This window comes from Gopherus evgoodei, chromosome 7 (assembly GCF_007399415.2).
Source record: "Gopherus evgoodei ecotype Sinaloan lineage chromosome 7, rGopEvg1_v1.p, whole genome shotgun sequence".
Lineage (NCBI taxonomy): Eukaryota > Metazoa > Chordata > Testudines > Testudinidae > Gopherus > Gopherus evgoodei.
The window spans coordinates 2,589,744-2,610,603 of record NC_044328.1 but is presented as its reverse complement, the minus strand read 5'-3'; the positions used below and the strand labels follow the sequence as shown (position 1 = coordinate 2,610,603).

General features: G+C 57.0%; 1 protein-coding gene across 3 annotated transcripts in view; it reads right to left on the bottom strand.

The window, feature by feature from the left end:
* The window catches only part of KCNIP2 (potassium voltage-gated channel interacting protein 2), a 127,494-nt gene that overhangs the window by 53,146 nt on the left and 53,488 nt on the right, over positions 1-20,860 (bottom strand). Inside the window, exon 1 of one of the 3 annotated variants that reach the window (XM_030570433.1) lies at positions 11,868-11,990. The exons of the other annotated variants lie outside the window; for them this stretch is intronic. Within the exon in view, the coding sequence (XP_030426293.1) occupies positions 11,868-11,955 (88 nt within the window). The 5' untranslated portion in view covers positions 11,956-11,990. Of the gene's footprint in view, positions 1-11,867; positions 11,991-20,860 lie in introns of those variants that run through there. 3 annotated transcript variants of the gene reach the window in all.

The window sequence follows — 20,860 nt, the reverse complement described above, 5'->3', positions numbered from 1 at the left end:
GAGCTGAATGGCAGACGCTGCTGTCCCACTTTCTGCCTCGGTTTTTAAAAGAAGGCTCTGAACGCCCCCTTCCCCCGCCGGCTGGTGCAACCGCCAAAGCACAGCGCTGCCATGGAGCTAAAATTAGCGCCTCGCCAGCCCACTGTCGCGCACAGGGTATAAATAGCCGTGCCTGAGGGCAGGGCAGGGCAGGGCCCCTCGCCCAGATGCAGCCGTCGGAGCCATCTTCACACAGTCCCCCAGTCGTGGGGCCGAGGCCACCAGCCAATGGCACAGCCAGCTACGGGTGCTGGATGGGGGGCGGCTCTCCGCCTGCCCAGGGCGGTGGGGGGGTGTCACAGAGATAGCCAGGTGGGGAGAGCCACCCCTGAACGTGGTTCCTTCCACCGCCACCCTGGCCAGTCTCAATGGGATGCAACCTCCTTGCAGATCCGTCATCCCCCCGACCAGGGACCTCCTCGGCCCCTGTAACACCCTCCCTGGCGCAGGAGGGCAGCAGAGGATGGATGCTGGCTGGAGCTCTCAGGGATCCTGCAGCATGGCCCAGGCAAGCCACCCTGCTCCCCCGGGGACTCCCAGGCACCAGGGGTTGCACTCCGGAGCAGGGGGCTGAGGGGTCACATTCCCGTGGGGGGCCCCACTGGCTGCCCCAGAGACAAGCCCCGGAGGAGCTGGGCTGCAGCTCTGCTTCCACACTGGGTTGGAGCCACACGGGGCCACAGCCCATTGATTCGGCAGCTGCTGCTAGCCCTGGTCAGCTCCAGAGACTCCCCGGGGTGCTTCGCTCCCTGGCGGGAAGCCCAGCCTCCCCCCAGAGCAGGGCAGGACCTGAGCCAGGCAGCCAGGGGTGGGCTAATGGAGAGAGTTCTTTTTTTTGGTTCTCGGGCCATCACCCATTAGGAGAGTTAAATTTAGGTCACAGCGGCTCCCTTATTACGCAGCTGCTAATCAGAGACGGGGCACATTATTAATCAGCATACGAGCATAGCGGCGCCGGGCTATTTTCGGGTGCTGAAGTCACCGGTTTAACCTGCTAAATTGATGGAGTCGTTTCTCTTGCCCCAGCCTCGCCCCATCTTTGGCCCAGACGACACGGGCTCTCGCCGGGCCCCCTGGGCAGGTGCGGGTTTGCCCCATCCCAGCCACAGCACGATCCCCAACACAGACAGGCCATGCTGCGCTGCGGATCCATGCCGGGACACATTCCCCTCTCAGACAGTCCCGAGATGCAGCAAAGCCGCCCATGGCACAGGCCGCCCAGCGGGGAAGGGGGAAGGGAAGGGCACGCCGGGAGGGATCAGGGTGACCATGCCCGGGAGCCATGGCGGGGACTGCCATGGCCCTAGCCCTGAGCCCCCTCCGACACACCAAACTCCTCATCCCCGTCCCGATCCCAGAACCCACACCCCCTGCCAGAGCCCTCACCCCCTGCACCCCAACCTCCTGCCCTGACCCTGAGCCCCCTCTCACACACCGAACCCCTCATCCTCGGCCCCACCCCAGAACCTGCAACCCCAGCCAGAGCCCTCACCCCCCTGCGCCCCAACTCCCTGCCCCAGCCCTGAGCCCCCTCCCATACACCGAACCCCTCGACCCCACCCCCGCCACACGTCACCTCTATATTGGTGCATATAACAAAATTAATTCTGCACATGGACATAAGAAGTGAGAGGGAACGTTGGCTGGTGCTGGGGGGGCCTCTGCACCCAGCCACCTTACAAATAGTTGGGTTCACAACCCAGCCGAAAGCCCTTTTTCTAAGGGCACGGGAGAAACACAGCAGCCACGGACACAGGATTCACGCCCAGCCTGGAGACAGCCACATCAAAACCCAAGCAGAGCCACAGAGACGGATGTGCAGTCGAATGGCCATGGGGTAGCTGGGGTGGGGGGAAAGGTCGCACTGACGGGCCTGGAAAATTAGAACCATAGCTCCAAGCCTTGCCATGTCCCCACTGGTGAGGGCTGTGTGGAAACACCCCCAGAGACACAGACCCTTCTCCATTCATGGAGCAGCTGCCCCAGTGTTGATAGCCCCTGAGATAACAAGATCAGGAGTCTCACCACATTGGGTGCTTTCCTTAAACCCCAGGTCTGCTTTCACTTTATAAATAAGTCGTGTTTCCTTAAACGATCGTCAGATTTATTCTATAGGTAAGTCTAGGATTCGCCAGCAGCCCTGTCTCTGGTGCGAGAGCTAAGGTACAACTGACCTGGGGTAAGTGACGGGTCCTTTGGGATGGGGGGTTACCTGAATGTTGCTGTGATCCTTGGTGCAAGGGCCCAGCTATCACAGAGGCAGCTCACCAGGGAGGAGAGACAGCCTGGAAAGCCCGAGGGGACTGTCTGGGACTCCCTGGTCAGGCTGTTTCAGCGCCTGAGGAGTTCACTCACACTCGATAATTGGTGGGTGAGATCTAAGTACAGAACTCACAGCCACGGTGGGGTTTGTGGCTGGTTCGTGGCGGGTATCTGCAGGCAGCGTTACAGGGAAAGTCTCCCCTTCAGTTCACAAACCAGAATGTTTCTAGCCCTCATGGCCTCAGAGAAGCACCTGGAAGAGCCTAGAGGCTCAGACTCCAGAAGTGGGCCTTCACCCCATCAGTCCTCAGGGAGATGCTACATTCCCTGTTTAGGGAGGGAGCAGAGAAGACAGGTGTGTGCTCCTGGATTTTCAGTTAACTCTCTCTCTCCCTCTCCCCGGGGTTGGGCAGCTGTTTAAAGGTGACCCTTCTAATCGTGCGACTCACTGGGCCTGGGGCTCGAATGGGGGCATGACAGACTGTACTCTTATGTTCACCCTTTTTACAAGTCCATGATAAGTTTTGTACAAAGTATATCTTGTGAGGTGTCAGTGGAAAACTCATAATCTGCTGAACATTAGTGTCCTGGTAAAGTATGTGTGGCACCATTGTATGAAAAGTTTTAAGATTCTGTTGTATGATATTGCTGAGACATGCTTCAAGTTTAGAAAAGCAGGCACAACCCAGCTCCTCAGAGACCAAAGATAAGTTGATGCCTTGGCCAGGTGTCATCTTAATCACATGAACTATCACTTGGGTAAGAGGCTGTTCTTTGGCACGAAGAAGGTTGTGAGCGAGAGATTTACATATTGACATAGGAACAGCGGGGGTTCCTGTGTAAACAGACTGGCTGTCGCCTGAACCCAACTGGAGAGGATTCTCAAAGAGGAGAAAAAGAGACAAAAACGAGGACCAGAGGCCCCAGATCACCTCTCTCCCCTCAGCTCTACCCATGGCATCAACAACATTTGAAAAGGAAGCGTCATTGAACTTGGCAAGGGATCCTGGCTGAAGTGATCCAGCCAAACTGCTGTAAGTATATGGTGAGAGAAACCTTTCACTTTGAATTCGCTTAGGATGTTAATTAGGTATTAGTCTCCATTTTACCTTTTATTTCTTTGTAATTGGTTCTGGCTTTTAAGCCTCATTCCTTGTGTGGCGAACTGGGAATGTTCTTAATGTTTTCTCTGAATACTGTGTTGGTGCCTCAGTGTCCCCTATGCAGTTCTTAAGTATCTAGGTGGTGGGATAAGGGGGTGTGATTGCTACAGAGCAAAGGGCCAGTGCACCTAAATGCCTGGCACTCTGTCTCCTAGCAACTGATGGCCTGGGCCCCTTGTCATAAACAGATAGCTAAGGGTTAATGTCTCTTTCACCTGGAAAGGAGTACCAATCAGGAAACAAGACTTTTTCAAATCTGGGTGGAGGGAAGTTTGTGTGTGAGTCCTTTGTTCTGGTTTTCTGCCTGTCTCTCTCTCGGCTATGAGAGGATTTCTGTCTCTTGCTTTCTAATCTTCTGTTTCCAAGTTGTAAGTACAAATATAGTAAGGTTTATATTGTTTTCTTTTGTATTTACATGTGTGTAGTTGCTGGAATGTGTTAAATTGTATTCTTTTGAATAAGGCTGTTTATTCATATTTCTTTTAAGCAATTGACCCTGTATTTGTCACCTTAATACTGAGAGACCATTTTTATGTATTATTCTTTCTTTTTACATAAAGCTTTCTTTTAAGACCCGTTGGAGTTTTTCTTTAGTGGGGATTCCAGGGAATTGAGTCTGTGCTCACCAGGGAATGGGTGGGAGGAAGAAGTCAGGGGGAAATCTGTGTGTGTTAGATTTACTAGCCTGACTTTGCATTCCCTCTGGGTGAAGAGGGAAGTGCTTGTGTTTCCAGGACTGGAAATAGGGAGGGTGGAATTCCTCTGTTTTGATTCATGGAGCTTGCTTCTGTGTATCTCTCCAGGAACCCAGGGAGGGAACACCTGGAGGGGGGAAGGGAAATGGTTTATTCCCCTTTGTTGTGAGACTCAAGGAATTTGGGTCTTGGGGTCCCCAGGGAAGGTTTTTGGGGGGACCAGAGTGCCCCCAAACACTCTAATTTTTGGGTGGTGGCAGCTTTACCAGGTCCAAGCTGGTAACTAAGCTTAGAGGTTTTCATGCTAACCCCCATATTTTGGACGCTAAGGTCCAAATCTGGGAATAGGTTATGACATGGTGTGCAGTGGTGAGATAGATAGAAGCCAGTAGGAATATTATATTTTTCTTTTCTCTGCTAGGGGCTTTTAAGCAGAGAGAAACAGTTTGGTTTTAAAAGGAACCAGAGAGAATTTTTTTTTCTCTGCTCTCTCTTGCAGTTTCTGGCTTGCATATTAAGCAAGGAACCATTAAGGAACTATTACGGGTCTTTTGTCACACAATAGCACTCCCATTAGGAGTCAAATACCAGCACTATACACATGCAAATAAAGTGGTTTTTCTGGTTTACTTTACATTGAACAGATTAGCTAGAGGAAGAAAGGGAAAAAGGCACTGTTGCTAGGCAGACCCCAGGAGGCAACAGAGCCTGCAGTTCAGACAATAAACACCAGAGGGCACCCCAACACAAGAAAACAGGAACCATGCCTTCCAATACAAAAATGTAGGCTGAAGGACAAATCAAAGAAGCTGAACACAGGCGACAACTGGAAAAAAGACAAAAAGAGGTGGAGCTGAAAGAAAAGGAAGAAAGCATCAAACTGGCAGCCTACAAAAGAGAACAAGCAGCCAAAGAGGCAGCCCACAAAAGAAAACTAGAAGAAGAAGAGGTGGCCCACCGAAGGAAACAAGAAGAAGAAGAGGCGGCCCACCGCCGAGACATGGAAAAACAACAAAAAGAAAGTGAAGAGAGGGAAAAACAGAGAAAACATGAACTGGAATTAGAAAAGGCTAAGCAACAGGCTCCAGCCAATCCTAACAACCCTTCGCCAATTATGGTTCCACATCACAGAAAATTTCCCACCTACAAGGCAGGTGATGACACCGAGGCCTTCTTGGAAAATTTTGAAAGAGCCTGTCTTGGGTACAGCATCCCCGAAGGCCAGTACATGGTAGAATTGAGGCCACAGCTCAGTGGACCTTTAGCAGAGGTGGCAGCTGAAATGCCTAAGGAGCAAATGAACAACTAGAAACTTTTTCAAACCAAGGCCAGATACAGAATGGGGATAACCCCGGATCATGCCCCTCGGCGTTTCAGAACCCAAAAGTGGAAACCAGATGTGTCATTTCCCAAACACGCCTACTACGTTGGGAAAAATTATGAGGCCTGGATATCGGGACACAATGTTAAAACCTTGGAAGAACTGCACCTCCTCATACAAATGGAGCAGTTCTTGGATGGTGTTCCTGAGGACATAACACGGTACATACAAGATGGAAAACCCAAAAATCTCACCGAGGCGGGGGAGATTGGAGCCAGATGGATGGAAGTGGCAGAAAGCAAGAAAGCTACTGTCAAGGGGAACGAATACCCCAGGGGGCACACCGACCATAAACCCTACAACCGAGGACAGCCAAAGACCCCACATACAACCCAAGGAAAGCCACAGACACCCTATTCTTCCACCTCGTCAGTCTCCAGTAACTCACCTCAACCCAGTGACTCGTCAGATGGAAGATGCTTTAAGTGTAATGAACTGAGACATATCAAGGCCAACTGCCCAAAGAACGCTATCCGAGTGCAGTTCATTACACCACCATCACACCAAAGATTCCCAGGCCCAGAGGCCTCTCAAATACCCTTGGAGCGAAGGGAAAATTTGAGAGTGGGCGGAAAGAAGGTTACTGCGTGGAGAGACACGGGGGCACAAGTGTCAGCTATCCACCAATCCTTCGCAGACCCCAAATTCATCAACCCAAAGGCCCAAGTGACAATTTACCCATTCATGTCACAAGCTGTAGACTTGCCTACAGCTGAACTGCCTGTCCAGTACAAAGGCTGGTCAGGAATGTGGACTTTTGCAGTCTATGACAATTATTCCATCCCCATGCTACTGGGGGAAGATTTGGCCAACCAGGTGAAGCGGGCCAAGAGAGTGGGAATGGTTACACGTAGCCAAACCCGGCAAGCTTCCAGACCCATTCCTGTTCCTGAGCCGTCCACAGACGCCCCGTCTGTGTTACCAGAGACCCAGACAGAGGTAGTGGACCCGGATTCCATGCCAACCACTGAAACAGCCACAGCACCTCCAGTCCCAAGCCCGGAACTGAAACAGCAACCAGCAAGTGCAACCACATCTTCAAACTCAACGCCAGAGGGCACCAGTGAGCCAGAACTGGCAGAAGCAACACAGCCATACCAGGTGCCAACTGAAGGTGTTGGAGACAAAGGGATCAGGTGGCCTCCTGGCCCGGGGAAAGAGACAAAACCCAGAGAGGAGGGGGCTGGGAGGGGGTTTCAGTTTGGAGCTGGCTGTGAAATGGAGAGGGGTGCTCCAAAGGGGCTTCCCAACGGGGCTGTGGCCTCCCTGGGGGGCCCCAGATGGACCTAACTAAGGGGGGGCCTGTTGTCGGTACCGGCAAGACCTGTCTTGGACTGTGTTCCTGTCGTCTAAATAAACCTTCTGTGTTACTGGCTGGCTGAGAGTCCCGGTGAATCACAGGAAGCTGGTGGTGCAGGGCCTTGTCTCCCCGCACACTCCGTGACACCTTGTAATCACTTAAAATCTATCTTTGTGTAGTTCATAAACTTGTTTTATTGTTTTCTCTAAGCCAGTGTGTTTGGGAACCTCCATTTGAGATAACAGGGTCTGTGCATCTCATTGTCTCTGAATGAAATGACGGCCTTGCCATGAGCCTGTATTGCACCGAAGTACAGAGCTGGGCAGTACAAGATGCACATTTCTGGGGCTGGGAGTTTGCTGGTGTCGCTCTGCGGTATGATTCAGGAGTGCCTGGCTAGAAGCATGCTGGAGGCTGTGTGTGAACAGACGGGGAGTGGCTCTTCTCACAGCTCTCCATCAGTCCAGATTGTCACAGGGGGGTCGGCTCTGGTTTTCCTCCAGCTGTGAGGGGCTCCCCACGCTGCTCGGGGGACACAGGGGTTGGGTGGGATGTCAGGAGATTCCTCCCTCATGTCTTCATGGATCCAACCCTGGCCAGCTGGGGCTGCTGTGATCATCTTCCCTGGCTGTTGAGGAGGAGGGCTGGAACCAGACGGCTCGCTCACCTCTAGCTCACCGGGTCCAAGTCAGCCTTAGCTGGGAGCAACAAGAGCTGCTCCATGCCTGGGGGGGTCTCAGCCGGTTTCTCAGCAGGCAGCCCCGAGATCTGGCGCAGATGGCTAGGAGCACTGCCAAAGGGTGGGGAAGGGCCCTGGGTACTCAAAGTTGGCACTGAAAGAACTGAGGCTGCCTTGCAGACCCCTGAAAGGGGAGCAGCCTGCAGCTCCGCTGCAGAGCATGACTGCTCAGCACAGCGCAGGGGGGAGCGGCGAGATGGGAGGGGTGAGGTTCAGCCCCAGACACACCTACAGCCAGGCTGGAGAACACTCGGCGGGAAGGGCCTTGCACCAGCCCCTTGCAAGGAGCAGGGGCAAAGCCCTAGAGCAGGTGACCCAGCCTCTCCCGGAAGGCAGCCCCGCAGCTCAGAGCGCACCCGCACAGAGCCCATTGGCTGCCTTGTTCCAGCTGTGTCTGGGGCCCCCGCAGAGATGGGAGCCCATGTTAGGTCAGAAAAACAGACCAAGGTAGCAGAGACTCCTTGCTCTGCCCAATGCCGGCAGATCCATCAGGGTGGCCTGGCTTCTTACTGCCCCCCCCCCCCCCACAAAGGGTGTTAGATAAGCCATCTCCTCCCTTAAAATCCCTCTGCTCCCACCCCGCTCATCAAACACTGCCACCCACCTCACTTATTGTGGGACGGGGCATGATGCATCTTCCAGGACCTTCACAAGCTATCGGAGCCAATGTCACTGTCTCACTGGGCCGTAAGGGGACAAGGCCCTCAGGGAAATGCGGCCCGTGACGGTCACTCCGCCGACTGCTCCAGGGAACGCTCCCATCCCAGCACATCTTCCCCTTCTCTCTGGGAGTGTGACGAAGTGGGGGGTTTCTTAGGTTTTTCCGTGTGTTCCAATGGTTTGCATGCAGAGGGGGTGGGACTCAGTGTCCCCGGGTGTTACTGGTTTAACAGGGGAGGGAAGAGGGGGGTCGTTGGTACAGAGGACTGGAGAGGGAACTCGGAACCCCGGCCGATGGCCTGGAGGTGGAGACCCCAGTGACTGGTGACCCGGAGACCGGGAGACCCAGCTCAGGAGTCCCAGCCGGTTCTGGCCAGTGGGAGGACAATGGGCTGCGGGGAGAGGACCCCGGTGACCTGACCAGCCGGTTCCAGCCAGAGGAGGGCTGAGAGGAGAGGAGACCCAGGCCATCCTGTTTACGACCCTGTTTCCCTGGAGAGAACACAATGGACAGAAGGGGCTTGGGGCTGGGGATATCGGAGGCCCAGCTGGGAAGCACGGGGGCTCTGGGCTGGAGGGGGAGCAGGCAGAGCCCCACTGGATGCAGGGAGACTAGGATGTGCTGGGCTGAGGGAGGCCAGGCCTGAGTCCCTGAGAGTTTCCTGTGCTGTGTTCAACTCTCAACAAACCCTTCCATTTTATGCTGGCTGAGAGTCGCTCCGAGCTAGAGAACAAGGTTGCATGAACCCCTGCAGGGGTGGAGGCCCGGGGGGTCCAGAGCGAGGGGACTCCCTGAGAGGCCCCACTGCAGAGACAGATGTGCTAAGGCTCAGAGAGGTGCGGCTCCAGGAGGTGGAGGGGCCTGACCCTGGGAGAGAGTGGACCCCCGAGAAGGGCTGTCGCACTGAAAGGGGCACCCCCAACAGACCGCACGGGGCCACGAGTGGGCGCATTCTGTGAGTCCGTGACAATGGGTAGCACCGTGGCTTCACACGCGTGTGCAAACACATGGACGCACACGGGGGGGAGCGTGTGTGTAATTAAGAGCCAAGCAGCAGGGGACCCGCCATGATGGTTCTCCAGGTCGCTCCCTGGAGACACGGGCCAGGCCAGCCCGTGGCAATGCTCTGGGGTGGGGCCGGGAAGTTACCACCACCCTCCAGAACGAGCGGATGGGGCTGTAATTGCCTGATGCGGAGCGATGAGCTCTGCGGGCTGGGCTCCAAACGGCTGCACTTCCCCTCGGCTCAGGGGATTGCCTTCGCCGGCTCGTCAGCCACCTACGTGTTCCTTGCCAACGGCCCGTGTGTGTGAGCCGACAACACCGGGGGAGCGACAGCTGAGCAACTGGCCAGCGGCCGAGGCGTTTGACAACACCACAATCCGGGGGGCTGCGTGCCGCTGCAGCTGGGCCCAAGGGGTGAAGCAGGCGGCTATGTGACCCTCCTGGCCGCCGAGGAGCAGAACATGGGCTGCCACAGGTTTCTCTGACAGGCCTGCAGGGACATCAGTGCAGCAGCCAAGCCCCGGCACCAGGCCATGTGGCGGGGGAAGGTGGGCAGCTAATGAGCATAGGAGAGCTGGCCTCTTCTCACTCACATCAGCACAAACCCACTGGCCCTGGTCCAACGCCAAGGGAAGGAGCGGCAGGGCCAGTGGGCGCCACACGGGAACCGCTTACAGGAGGGTGCCACTTCTGGGGGCAGCGGTTTGCTGTCATTCACACCCCTGCTGGCATCCCTGCCTGTTTTCGCTGGCCCAGAAGGCACCTCCAGCCCCCAGTTGGGAGCAGCTCCCGAAAGCCCCCTGCCCCCGCTATTCCAGCAGCACTGCACCCCCTAGCACTGCCTGGGACACCAGAGCCAGCACTAAGAGAGGAGAGAGGCCGCACCCCCAGCCACCCCGCAGTCGTCCGCCTCATTCCACGCTGCACGCTCTCTCCTCCCTGCCCCGAGCCTGCTCCTCTCCCGAGCCGTGACGGCTGCTGAATGTGAAATCAGAGCCTGTCAGCCCAGCGCCAGGCACGGTGCCAAAGCGGTGGGTTCCTCGTAGCCTCTGCCACAGACAGTCCTGTGGAGTGAGACTGACAACGTAACAAAGACTGACAACGCAACAAAGCCAGACGGCGTGATGGGCAGGGGCACACTGCGAGTCTCACACCCTCGCCCAGCGCCGACGCGGCACCCACAAAGGAGCACAGTGCATCCTGCCTTCGCAACACCCACCCTGTCAGCCCCAGGGAGTGAGACACTAGAGCCAGGCTCCCACAGGGCAGCACGAGTCTCACCCCAGTGCAGGGAGGAGAGATCAGGGCTTCCCAGTTGGGGATCTCCAGGGGAAGGGGACACAGCCATGGCCCCATCCAGCTGTGCATCCCCAGCTCCGTGAGCAGCTCGAGATGGTTTGCTGGAGAAGTGGCTACAAGTGCAGATGCAAAGCAGGACCTACTTCTGCACGCCAGGTCAGAGAGCCCAGGCACAGCCTCTGGCCAGGTGGGATCTGGAGGGGCAGGGGCTGCATGGGATTAGGGGGAGTTCAACAAGCCCCATGCATAGGGGAGTCCGGGTTTAGGGCTGGCTCTGGTTTCGGGTCAGTTCTTGGGTTAGCCCAACCAGCATGCCTGGCACTAGATGGCTCTCAAGCAAGGCAGACATGCCCTGAGGTGGGGGGCAGGCTCCAATCACTCAGCGCTGCCAGCTGTGCATGCGTCACTGGGCTGGGGTGTTGCTCCATGTGGCTGATGCCTCCCCATCCAGAGCAATCTAGAGCCCATGACAGGGGGAAGGGCGCTGGGTTTGCTGGCAGTGAATGGCTGCGGGGGGATGAAGATCTCTGTCCCAGGAGGGGCATGGGAGCCAAAGCTTTCACCCCTTTCCCTGTGGGGCAGAGGGAGTCCTGGGGTCTCCGAAGGGGTCTGTGACTGATGCTAAATGATATCACTGAGGTGCCCAGGGTGACCCCAGCCACAGGGCAAGGGGCTGAGGCAGGCGCCCAGCCAGGGAGGGTGTGGAGGGGGAGATCTCTCTTGGTGCAGCTGTGGAAGCAGCAGCTGGTGTCCCGGACCCAGGGAAAGGAGAGGTTTGGATTGTAACTCAGCATCAAAGACACCTGCTCCCAGCGCCCAGGGCGTGGGCTCCCGAGGACTGACCCCAACGGCTGGGGCCAGACATATGCATGAAGCTGGTCTGGGGGCGGAGGGGAGACTGGATCCCTGCCCCCAACCCATGCCCCAAGCCCCGCAGATCATCTCTCCTGGGGGACAGGGCATGGGTAGGCTGCAATTCAGTGCCCAGTGCTCTGCCCCCCTCCGCCCCGGTGTGTGCATGAGAATGACACCCCCCTGCCCCGGTCCCACAGCAGATCTGACTTTCGCAGCGACCCTTTCCCCGTCTCCTGTGCACCCAGGAGTGCCCCAAACCACGGCGCCTGCCCCCGCAACAGCCCCCATAACCCATGGGGGGCTCTGACAACCCCCCTTCCGCTCGGCTAAGGGACCCCAGCCTGAGCCCAGGAAAGGCCCCCCAGCCCCGTGCGGGCTCCGTTGCCGGTGCCCATCCCCACGATGCCCACACAGGGCACCCCCCGGGCGCCCCCCGAGCTGCCGGGCCGCCCCCCCGGGGGTCCCTACCTTGCGAGAGGGTCCCGGTGACCAAGTGGTAGAAGAAGCGAATGACCCTGCGCAGCTGCCTGTGGCACCGCCGCGGGCAGCGACTCATGGTGCCCGCGGGCGGGCGGGCGGGCGGGACCCGGCACAGCCCTGCTCGGCGGGGGGGCGGCCGGCGGGACCCCCCGGTGCAAGGCTCCAGGGCCCCGATCCCGCAGCCGCAGACACGGGCCCCCCGGCGGGGGCGGGCAGGGCCCCGCCCGCTGCCCCGGAGCCGCCGCGTCCCCGCCGCCGCCTGTGGCCGGGCTCTGCCCAGCGCGATGGGGCCGGGCCGCCCCGCCCCGCCCGGGGGAGGCGCAGGATGCCGCGGTCGGCATGGCAACGGCAGGACTCCCCGGGCCGCTGACCAATGGGCGCCGCCGCCCGGGCCAGGGTGCGCCTTCCGCGGGGGGGGCATCGCCCCGGGCACAGTCCCCCCCCGAGCACAGCCCCCCCCGGGCACATCCCGCCCCCCGGGCACAGCCCCCCCCGGGGAACATCCCTCCCCGCGGGCACAGCCCCCCCCGGGCACAGACCCCCCCCGCGGGGCCTCCCGGACTGGCAGAGTGTGCCTTCCACGGGGGGGCATCCCCCCGAGCACAGCCCCTCAGGCCCCAGGCACACACAACCCCCCTGGCACATCCCTCCTCCTGGGCACAGCCCCCAGCGGGCACAGCCGGGCGTGGGCACAGCCGCCCCAAAGGCCCCAGCCGGACGTGGGTACAGTGGGTGAGGGCACATGCCCCCCAGGCAACAAATGGGGGTGGGCAGGGCACATCCCCCTGGGCACCAGCCGGGCATGAGCACATCAGGGCAGGGTCCATTCCGCCCCCTCCACGCACCAGCTGGGTGTGGGCACATCCCCCCCTGGGAGGGCACATCTCCCCCCAGGCACCAGCTGGGTGTAGGCACATCCCCCCCAGGCACCAGCCAGGGCCGGGCACAGTGGGTGAGGGCACGTCCCCCAGGGCAACAGATGGGTGTGGGCACATCCCCCCCCTGCCAGGCACCAGCTGGGTGTAGGCACATCCCCCCCAGGCACCAGCCAGGGCTGGGCACAGTGGGTGAGGGCACATTCCCCAGGGCAACAGATGGGGGTGGGCACAGCAGGGCAGGGCACATCCCTCCCTAAGCACCAGCCAGGCATGGGCACAGTAGGACAGGGCACATCCCCCCAGGCATCAGCTGAGCATGGGCACAGTGGGGCACATCCACCCTCCCTCCCCCATGGCCTGGGCACCAGCACTAGCCCTGCTGCTCTCACTATAGCTAGGGCTGCATGGGGGGGCTACACAGGGCCCACCCCTAGTGCCCTATGCAGGCCTCACCCTGGGCTCAGCTGATCCCTTGGCCTTGGGCAACATCTGGGCAGTGGGTTATTGCCCTGAGCCAGAGGGGTGTGTTAGAGAAACGACGCCCACAGGGGCAGGGGAAAGAGAGGTTCCAGTGTGCCCCGGGGACAGTGTGTTGGTGGGATGCTGGCTGTAGCACACACACACCCCCACCGCGTTAGTGGGAGATGCTCTGTCAGGCTGGGGCGTCACACAGGGGCAGGGTGAGTTCCTGTTATCCACAGAAAATGTCCAGTCTCTTTCTGCATTTTGCTAAGTCTTTGGCCTCAGTGATGTCCTCTGGCAGTGAGTTCCACATGCTAATCCTGCCACGTGAAAGCATTTCCAGTGCGTCATTTCAGTGAGCATGCCCAGGTTCGTGTGTTATGGGACAGGGCCAACAGCTCCCAGGCTCCCTGCTTGTGGCCTGTCATTTCTTACAGACTTTTCTCCTCACCCCTCTTATTGCCTGCCCCAGGCACCACTCCCGCTCTTTTCATTCTCTCTGGAAGAGAGCTATGCAGGCCCTGGGTCCTTTGTCACTTCTCTGACCCCCCCTTCCAGTTCTGTGTGAGGGGACTGCTCAGACCTGCACTGGGGATTCAGGGGAGGCTGCACCACTGATTTATCCGCTGGCATTAGAATAGTCCCCAGATCATTCCCCAGCCCATTCCTTACACATCCTAACACCTGGTTAGATATATATTTTTTTTTCAAAAGACAGCTGCACCGTGAGCTGAGGTCTCCTTGAGCTGTCAGCAATGAGCCAGGAGCCCTTTCTGGGGTTGATACAGTTCATCTAGGGCCCTAGGTAATGTACAGTAGGCGTGGAAGGATTAGATTGTTATCGGTAAATGTAAGTAAACTTGGATTTCACCATATGCGCAAACCAATGGAAAAATATTTCCATTGGTGCTGATCAGACAAAGAACAGCGCTGCCCGAGAACCTCTTAGGGGTCGATTTAAGGATATTTACTTTATTTTGACATGGGATATCGACAATTTGGGTTTTGCTGCTGCTGAAAAGTTTTAACATTTTGCATCTCAGCAGCTGCCGGCATTACATGCTTGACATACACCCCCTGGGTTTCCCACAACGGTGAAAATTTAAAATCAAAATAAGAAAAGCTTAAAAATAAACATTGGTATTATACGTCCAAAAGCACACAACAACTCTGCCCGGCCTCTGTCTGAGTACTTTAAAAAGTCCTCCTCCCCCACCATGCATTACTTTGCATTTATTCACAGTGTGAGTCACTTGCCACCATGTTGTCCATTTTCTTGGCTGGATTTGGGTCTCTCTGGTCCTGCCCAACCTACATAACCTTGTGTTATCTGCAAGTCCCCCCGTTCCAGATCATTAATAAATATTAAAACAGGCCGTAGCAACAGAGGCACCGGCCACAGTGGGTGTTGACAAACCCTACTGTTTCAGCCAGTTTTTTGCTCCATGGTGGTACCTTGCCCCCTTACCTCCCGTTATGGCCATGTATGCGGACCCAGTGGCACGCCGGCTGAAAGCCCAAGTGACGTCAGTGGGTTCTGCCTTAGTCACATTCTGGCAGTGTAACTGCTGATTCTGTGGGTCACAGCCATGAACTGGGTGGAACCAGGAACTGGGTTGGGGGGAGGCAAGGAAGGGGATTGATTTTTGGGACCCCTCACATGACATCAGCCACTGGGGCACAGAAGGGAAGGTCAGAGGCTCAGACAGCTCCGTCATGGGTGTGGTACGTAGAATCCACTTCACCCACAGCAGAGCCCCTCGCCTGGCAGGTCTCCAAGCAGCTCCTATCCAATGGCGCCAGCTCACCACCCTCCATCTCCCTTGGCATCACACCTGCCGCACAGGAGCTGGGGTTTGGATAATTTTCCCCAGTTGGGTCAGGCTGCACCCCCTCCAGTCTCCCATTAGCCTGTTATAACTACACGACCACACTGCAGCTTTCTGCCCCTTCTAGTGGCTGGATCACATACGAGTCTGCTACTGCCTCCCAGCTAACGGGCTGACTTGTGCTTAGTCAGCCAGAGGTCCCAGGTCCCATTCCCACACGTGACCCTATCAGGGCCACTAGTACAACACCCCAGCGCAGCATGCACTGGCCGGGGATACACTGCCTGGGGTCCTCAGCCCAAGTCTGCCCTGCCTCCCACCCCACGTCTGAACCGAAGAGCATATACAAAGCCGAAGGATGGTGTGTCCCCACCAGAATGAACACCCGAACAGCAGCCGAGTGCTCACGAGCACCCTACAATAACAAACCTGCGTCTACAGGCAAGTGCGCCCGAGCGAGCTTCCAAGCCAGTGCACAGAGCAGCGTGCTGAACAACCCCATGACAACACCCCAGCATGCGCAGTACCCGAGCAACCCTACAACTACCACCGCTGGTCCTGAGCATCCCTGCCCTAACAAAGCAGCCTGCAGAGCACCAGCAGGGCTCAGTCAGAGCCTGAACAGGCCAGCTGCTCTGGCAGGATTTCAGTTTTCATTTAGCAATATTCATGTATCTCATCCTCCTATTTGCCCAGGAAACCCTCCGAATGCAACCCTGAATCAGCACAAGGGAGGAAGAGGTGCTGTGCCCCTTGTCCAGGCACAGCAGCAGTGGGCTCATTTGAAGCCACAGAAAACAGCTGGACCAGTTTGTGACAAAGTGGGGAGGTTTTCTGTGTTTTCCAGTGGGCTGCATGCAGAGGGGGTGGGACTCAGTGTCCCCAGGTGTTACTGGTTTAATGAGGTGAGGGGAGAGGGGGTTTGTTGGTACAGAGGACCAGAGAGGGAACTTGGGACCCTGGCCAAGGGCCTGGAGGATGGAGACCCAGCTCAGAAGTCACAGCCAGTTCTGGCCAGTGGGAGGACAATGGGCTGCGGGGAGAGGATCCCGGTGACCTGACCAGCCGGTTCCAGCCAGAGGAGGGCTGAGAGGAGAGGAGACCCAGGCCTTCCTGTTTACGACCCTGTTTCCCTGGAGAGAAGACAATGGGCAGAGGGGGTTTGGGATCTCAGATGCCCAGCTGGGAAGCAGCAGGGGGTGAGGGGGGGAAGATCTGGGCTGGAGACGGGTAGCAGGCCGAGCCCAGCTGGCTGCAGGGGGACTGGGATGTGCTGTGCTGAGGGAGGCCAGGCCTAAGAGTCAGAGTTTCCTGTGCTAGGTTCAACTCTCAATAAACTCTCCTGTTTTACACTGGCTGAGAGTCACTCCAGGCCAGAGAACAGGATGGCATCAACCCCTTTAGGGGTGAGGAGGCCCTGGGGGCTCAGAGTGAGGGGACTCCCTGAGGAGGCCCACAGCAGAGACAGACGTGCTAAGGCTCAGAGAGGTGTGGCTCCGGGAGGCGGAGGGGCCTCACCCCCGAGAAGGGCTGTCTCACTGAAAGGGGCACCCCCTACGGATCGCACGGGGCCACGACCTGTGAGTCCATGACACACTTCTAAAAGAGTCATGAGCTCTTCCTGTTCACCGTGGTGAGGTGTTGACTCTGAGACCTAATGACACTGTCACAGACTCACAGATCGTGCCCCGTGCGGTCCGTGAGGGGTGCCTCTTCCAGTGAGACAGCCCTTCTCGGCGGTCCACTCTCTCTCTCAGGGGTCAGGCCCCTCCTCCTCCTGGAGCCGCACCTCTCTGAGCCTTAGCACACCTGTTTTTGTACAAGATCTGCCCTAGGAATTATTTTGGGGGGAAATTCTGTTGCCTGTGCTACACAGGAGGTCAGATTAGAAGATCATAGTGGTCCCTTCTGGCCTTGGAATTTATGTCCTACACAGAGGCGGAGCGGGGCGCGGCTGGGAGGCAGCAGGAAAGGGGCTAGTACATGCAGGCAGAGTGGACCGGGAGGCTCCTGTCTCTCTGCGTGGTGCCAGGGCATTTCCAGTGACCCAAATGGTGAACATGTGAAAGAACCCAGGGTGACCAGCCCAGCCTGAGGCACAGTGCGTGGCATGCAAGGTGGCGGGTGAGGCTGGCACGCCTGGTGGAGCAGAGCGGGCTGGGGAGCACCGAGTTAGATGGGGATTCTTGGTGTGGATGGCTTCAGAACAAGGGCGGCCCAGTCAGAGCAGGGGGAGGTGGGGAATGCGGGGCAGGGTGCAACATGGGTGCTAGGGATGGCAGCGGTACTCCGAGGGTGGGGGCAGATCTAACTATGGGGCAAAGTTCGGGTCCGCTCTTCAAGGTGTCGCAGGCGAAGAGGCAGCAAGTCTTAGACGTGGCCTGGCTGTACAAGGGGGGTATCAGCAAGCCCCAGGCTGGAGGCAGCGGGCAGGGCTGGGAGGAGGGGGCAGGTGTACACTCGGGTTTGGCCCCGGTGGGATTCATCTGAAGGAAGGCCGGCTCCAGGCACCAACATTCCAAGCAGGTGCTGGGGTCGCAATCTGCAAGGGGCGGTAGTCTGTGTGTTTTTGCTGCCCTAAGTCTGTGTGTGAATTGCCACCCTGGACGGCAGATGCAGTCCTTGTGCTGTTAGGCCAGCACGCGTGTTTCCACGGTGGTGGAAATTCGGTGGTAGTTTCTATGTTCAGCCGGAAGACAGAAGCCGCTGAATTGCCGCTGCGGGCAGCTGAAGACAGAAGCTGCCGCCGAACTGCCCCTGCCGTCCGCAGCTGCAATTTGGCGCACTGCTTGGGGCGGCAAAAACAATAGAGCCGGCCCTGAGCTGACGTGCGACACTGGGCTGACAGAGACAGGCACAGGACAGGGGCTGGAGCCACGTGAGCTGGGGTGATGGCCCAAGGCAGCACAGTGAAAGGAGGAGGAGAGGCCAGGTGTGTCACAGAAGCCCAGGGAGGCGGGAGCAGCCCTTGGTGCCTGGACCAGCAGAGGCCCAGGAGCCCATGGCCCAGAGGCCTGGCCTGGAGGAGGTGCAGAGGCCAAGCCGGTGGGGATCCTGGCAGGAGCTGGAGGAGAGGAACACCAGGCAGTGGGTACCCATGCCGTGGGTCCAAAGCGGAAGAGAAATGAGGTGCTCGCTGGGAGTCAGCGCGGCGGCAGGGCACTTGTGGGGGCAGCAGGGGGAGGAAGAGGTCACGGGGCAGGAGGGAGCAGCGTCCCTGGGCAGGTGGAGGGCGGGAAGCAAAGCGTGTCAGTGCTGGGGAAGGCAGGTGGATCTTGTGCAGACAGGAAGCAGGTGCCGGGAGGCCGGCAGTGGGGGCTGGCTTTGGAAGCACTGCCCAGCTACCAAGGGCAGGACTGGGGAAAGTCAATTTGTGGCAGAGGAATCAGCGCAGCCCTACGACAACACAGCAGCATGCTCGGAGCCCGATCCCCTAGAGACCCTACAGTAATGAGCCAGCGCCTTCTGCGCTGAGAGAAAGGGCCTGGACATGCACCAGCACAGGGGGCACTCAGGAGCATCTGGGACCTACCCAGGCCCTGGCTCTACAGAGCCAGCCAGCCTAGGGGTCGCTGCCCGCTCTGTGCTGCCATCTCAGTGCCCCTGAGGCAGAGAAGGGGTTCACAGGGATTACACCCCTGCTGAAATGAAGCCACCTCTGGGGTGCAACACAACAGCTCCCCACCACAACGGTAAGGAGGGGAAGAGAAGAACCTATCCAGGAGCATCCATGCCCTGCCCTTTGCTCCCCAGCTCAGCTGTGTCCAGGGGGCCCCCAGCTCCCCCGTTCCTGGCACCTGGCTTGGCCCTACACCACAGGATCAGGAGAAGGCCCCAGGCCCCAGTGAAGAGTCTCCAGCCTTGCTCCCATTAATACAAACTGGGTCTGACTGTGCTTTGGAGGGGGACGGGGCGTCGGGTGGGTGACGCTGGCAGATCGGGTGCCAGCTCAAGCCAAGTGTGACGCAGTAGGGAGCAGAGTGGATTGACCTGGGTCTGGTTTTACCGGCACTGTCTGCATGGGGGAGGGGAGAGCAGGAGGTGACTTTAGGTGAGGGACAGGACCTGAGCCTGGAACCTGAGCCTAGGAGGGAGGGTGGGGCAGAGAAGGAGGGGGAGGGAGCGGCTGGATGGTTTTGGTGTCAGTTTGGGGCTGGCTGGGAAGAGGCAGGAACCCCAAGTCTGGGGTCTAAGCTCCTTGCCCCCGTCCCCCGAGCAACCTGGCTGAAGGGTCCTGGTTGTACCTACACGCTCTGCTTGGGACTGTGTCCTGTCATCTAATAAACCTTCTGTGTTACTGGCTGGCTGAGAGTCCCAGTGATTCGCAGGAAGTGGGGTGCAGTGCCCTGACTCCCCCACACTCTGTGACACCAAGGGCCCCATGTCTCAGCTGAACTCTGACAAACACACAGCTGGGAGGAGTCTGGCTCACCTGGGTGTGGGTGTTGGTGTGATGTTGTGAGTGTAATACAATATCTCACTGAAAGGTGACAGGGCCAGAAAGAGTTAATTACCTCCCAGACTGACCAGCCCCATGGCCGAACTTTAGAGACTGGTTAGGAAGATCTGTAAGTGAACAGAGCTTTGAAATGCAGCCGGCATTGTTAGAGGTAGAAGGGGAGGTGTTTGCTCAGGGCTTGGGATGTCAGCAAACAAGTCTTGTCTATTGCTAGAGCTTTGATTCAAAGATCAAAACAGAAATATTCACATTTAGGAAGACGGGAGTGAAATAGGATTATTGTCTATGTGTCTCTTTGAAGGTTGTGGCAACCTGAATCTGAACTGTTTAATGGATAAGTTACCCTGTGCTAATTGCCAGGATGTTTGGGAGAAGGAGAGTTCAGCCTATTGTTTTCTCAGGCCAAAAGGCTGCAGGAAATGTATAAAAACCCTGGGACACGATCCTGCTTCATCTCAGATCTGCTTTGGATTTCAAGAGGGGGAAACCTTAAGCCACAAGGATTGAGATTCCCCAGTCACTGATTGGAGTCACCCTGAATATGGACATTGGATTGTAACCTCTGGACTATTTCTAAAAGGACTTTTGGCAACTACAAGCTCATCTCTGCTGTGCATGTGAACCTCAAGAATTAAATTCAAGTCTGTCTGTATAATGATCTTTTAACCAGCACACTCTTCTTTTTAAAAAATTTTTTAGCTTACTTAATAAGAGTTGGCTATAGTGTATATTTTGGATAAGATCTAAGTTGTAATTGGACCTGTGTGTGTGACTGATTGTCATAAACAGATAGCTAAGCTAATCTTCTGTTTCCAAGTTGTAAATATAAAAGAAAACAATATAAACCTATTGTCTTACTATCCTTGTACTTACAACTTGGAAACAGAAGATTAGAAAACCAGGAGATAGAAAAATCACTCTTAGAGCCAAGAGGGCACAGACCCAAGACAAAGAACAATGAACTCACACCCAAAACTTCCCTCCACCCAGATTTGAAAAAGTCTTGTTTCCTGATTGGTCCTCTGGTCAGGTGTTTGGTTCCCTGTGTTAACCCTTTACAGGTAAAAGAACATTAACCCTTAGCTATCTGTTTATGACACTGATCCTTTGGGGTTGGAAGAACCTTTTCTTTTATATGATGAGATAGATTTTCAGTGACCATCATCATATCTGACAGGTGTGTCTGGATGGAGGCCTGAGGCTGGGTACTTTAAGGGAACTGCGTTGTTTGGACTTCTGAGTAACCAGTGGAGTAATACAAAAGCTGTTTTCTGCTGGTTTGGTAAACCTAAGTATTGGAAGATCCACCAGCATTTGGGGTTTGTCTGCCCCATTTGGTTTGCAATTCACCAT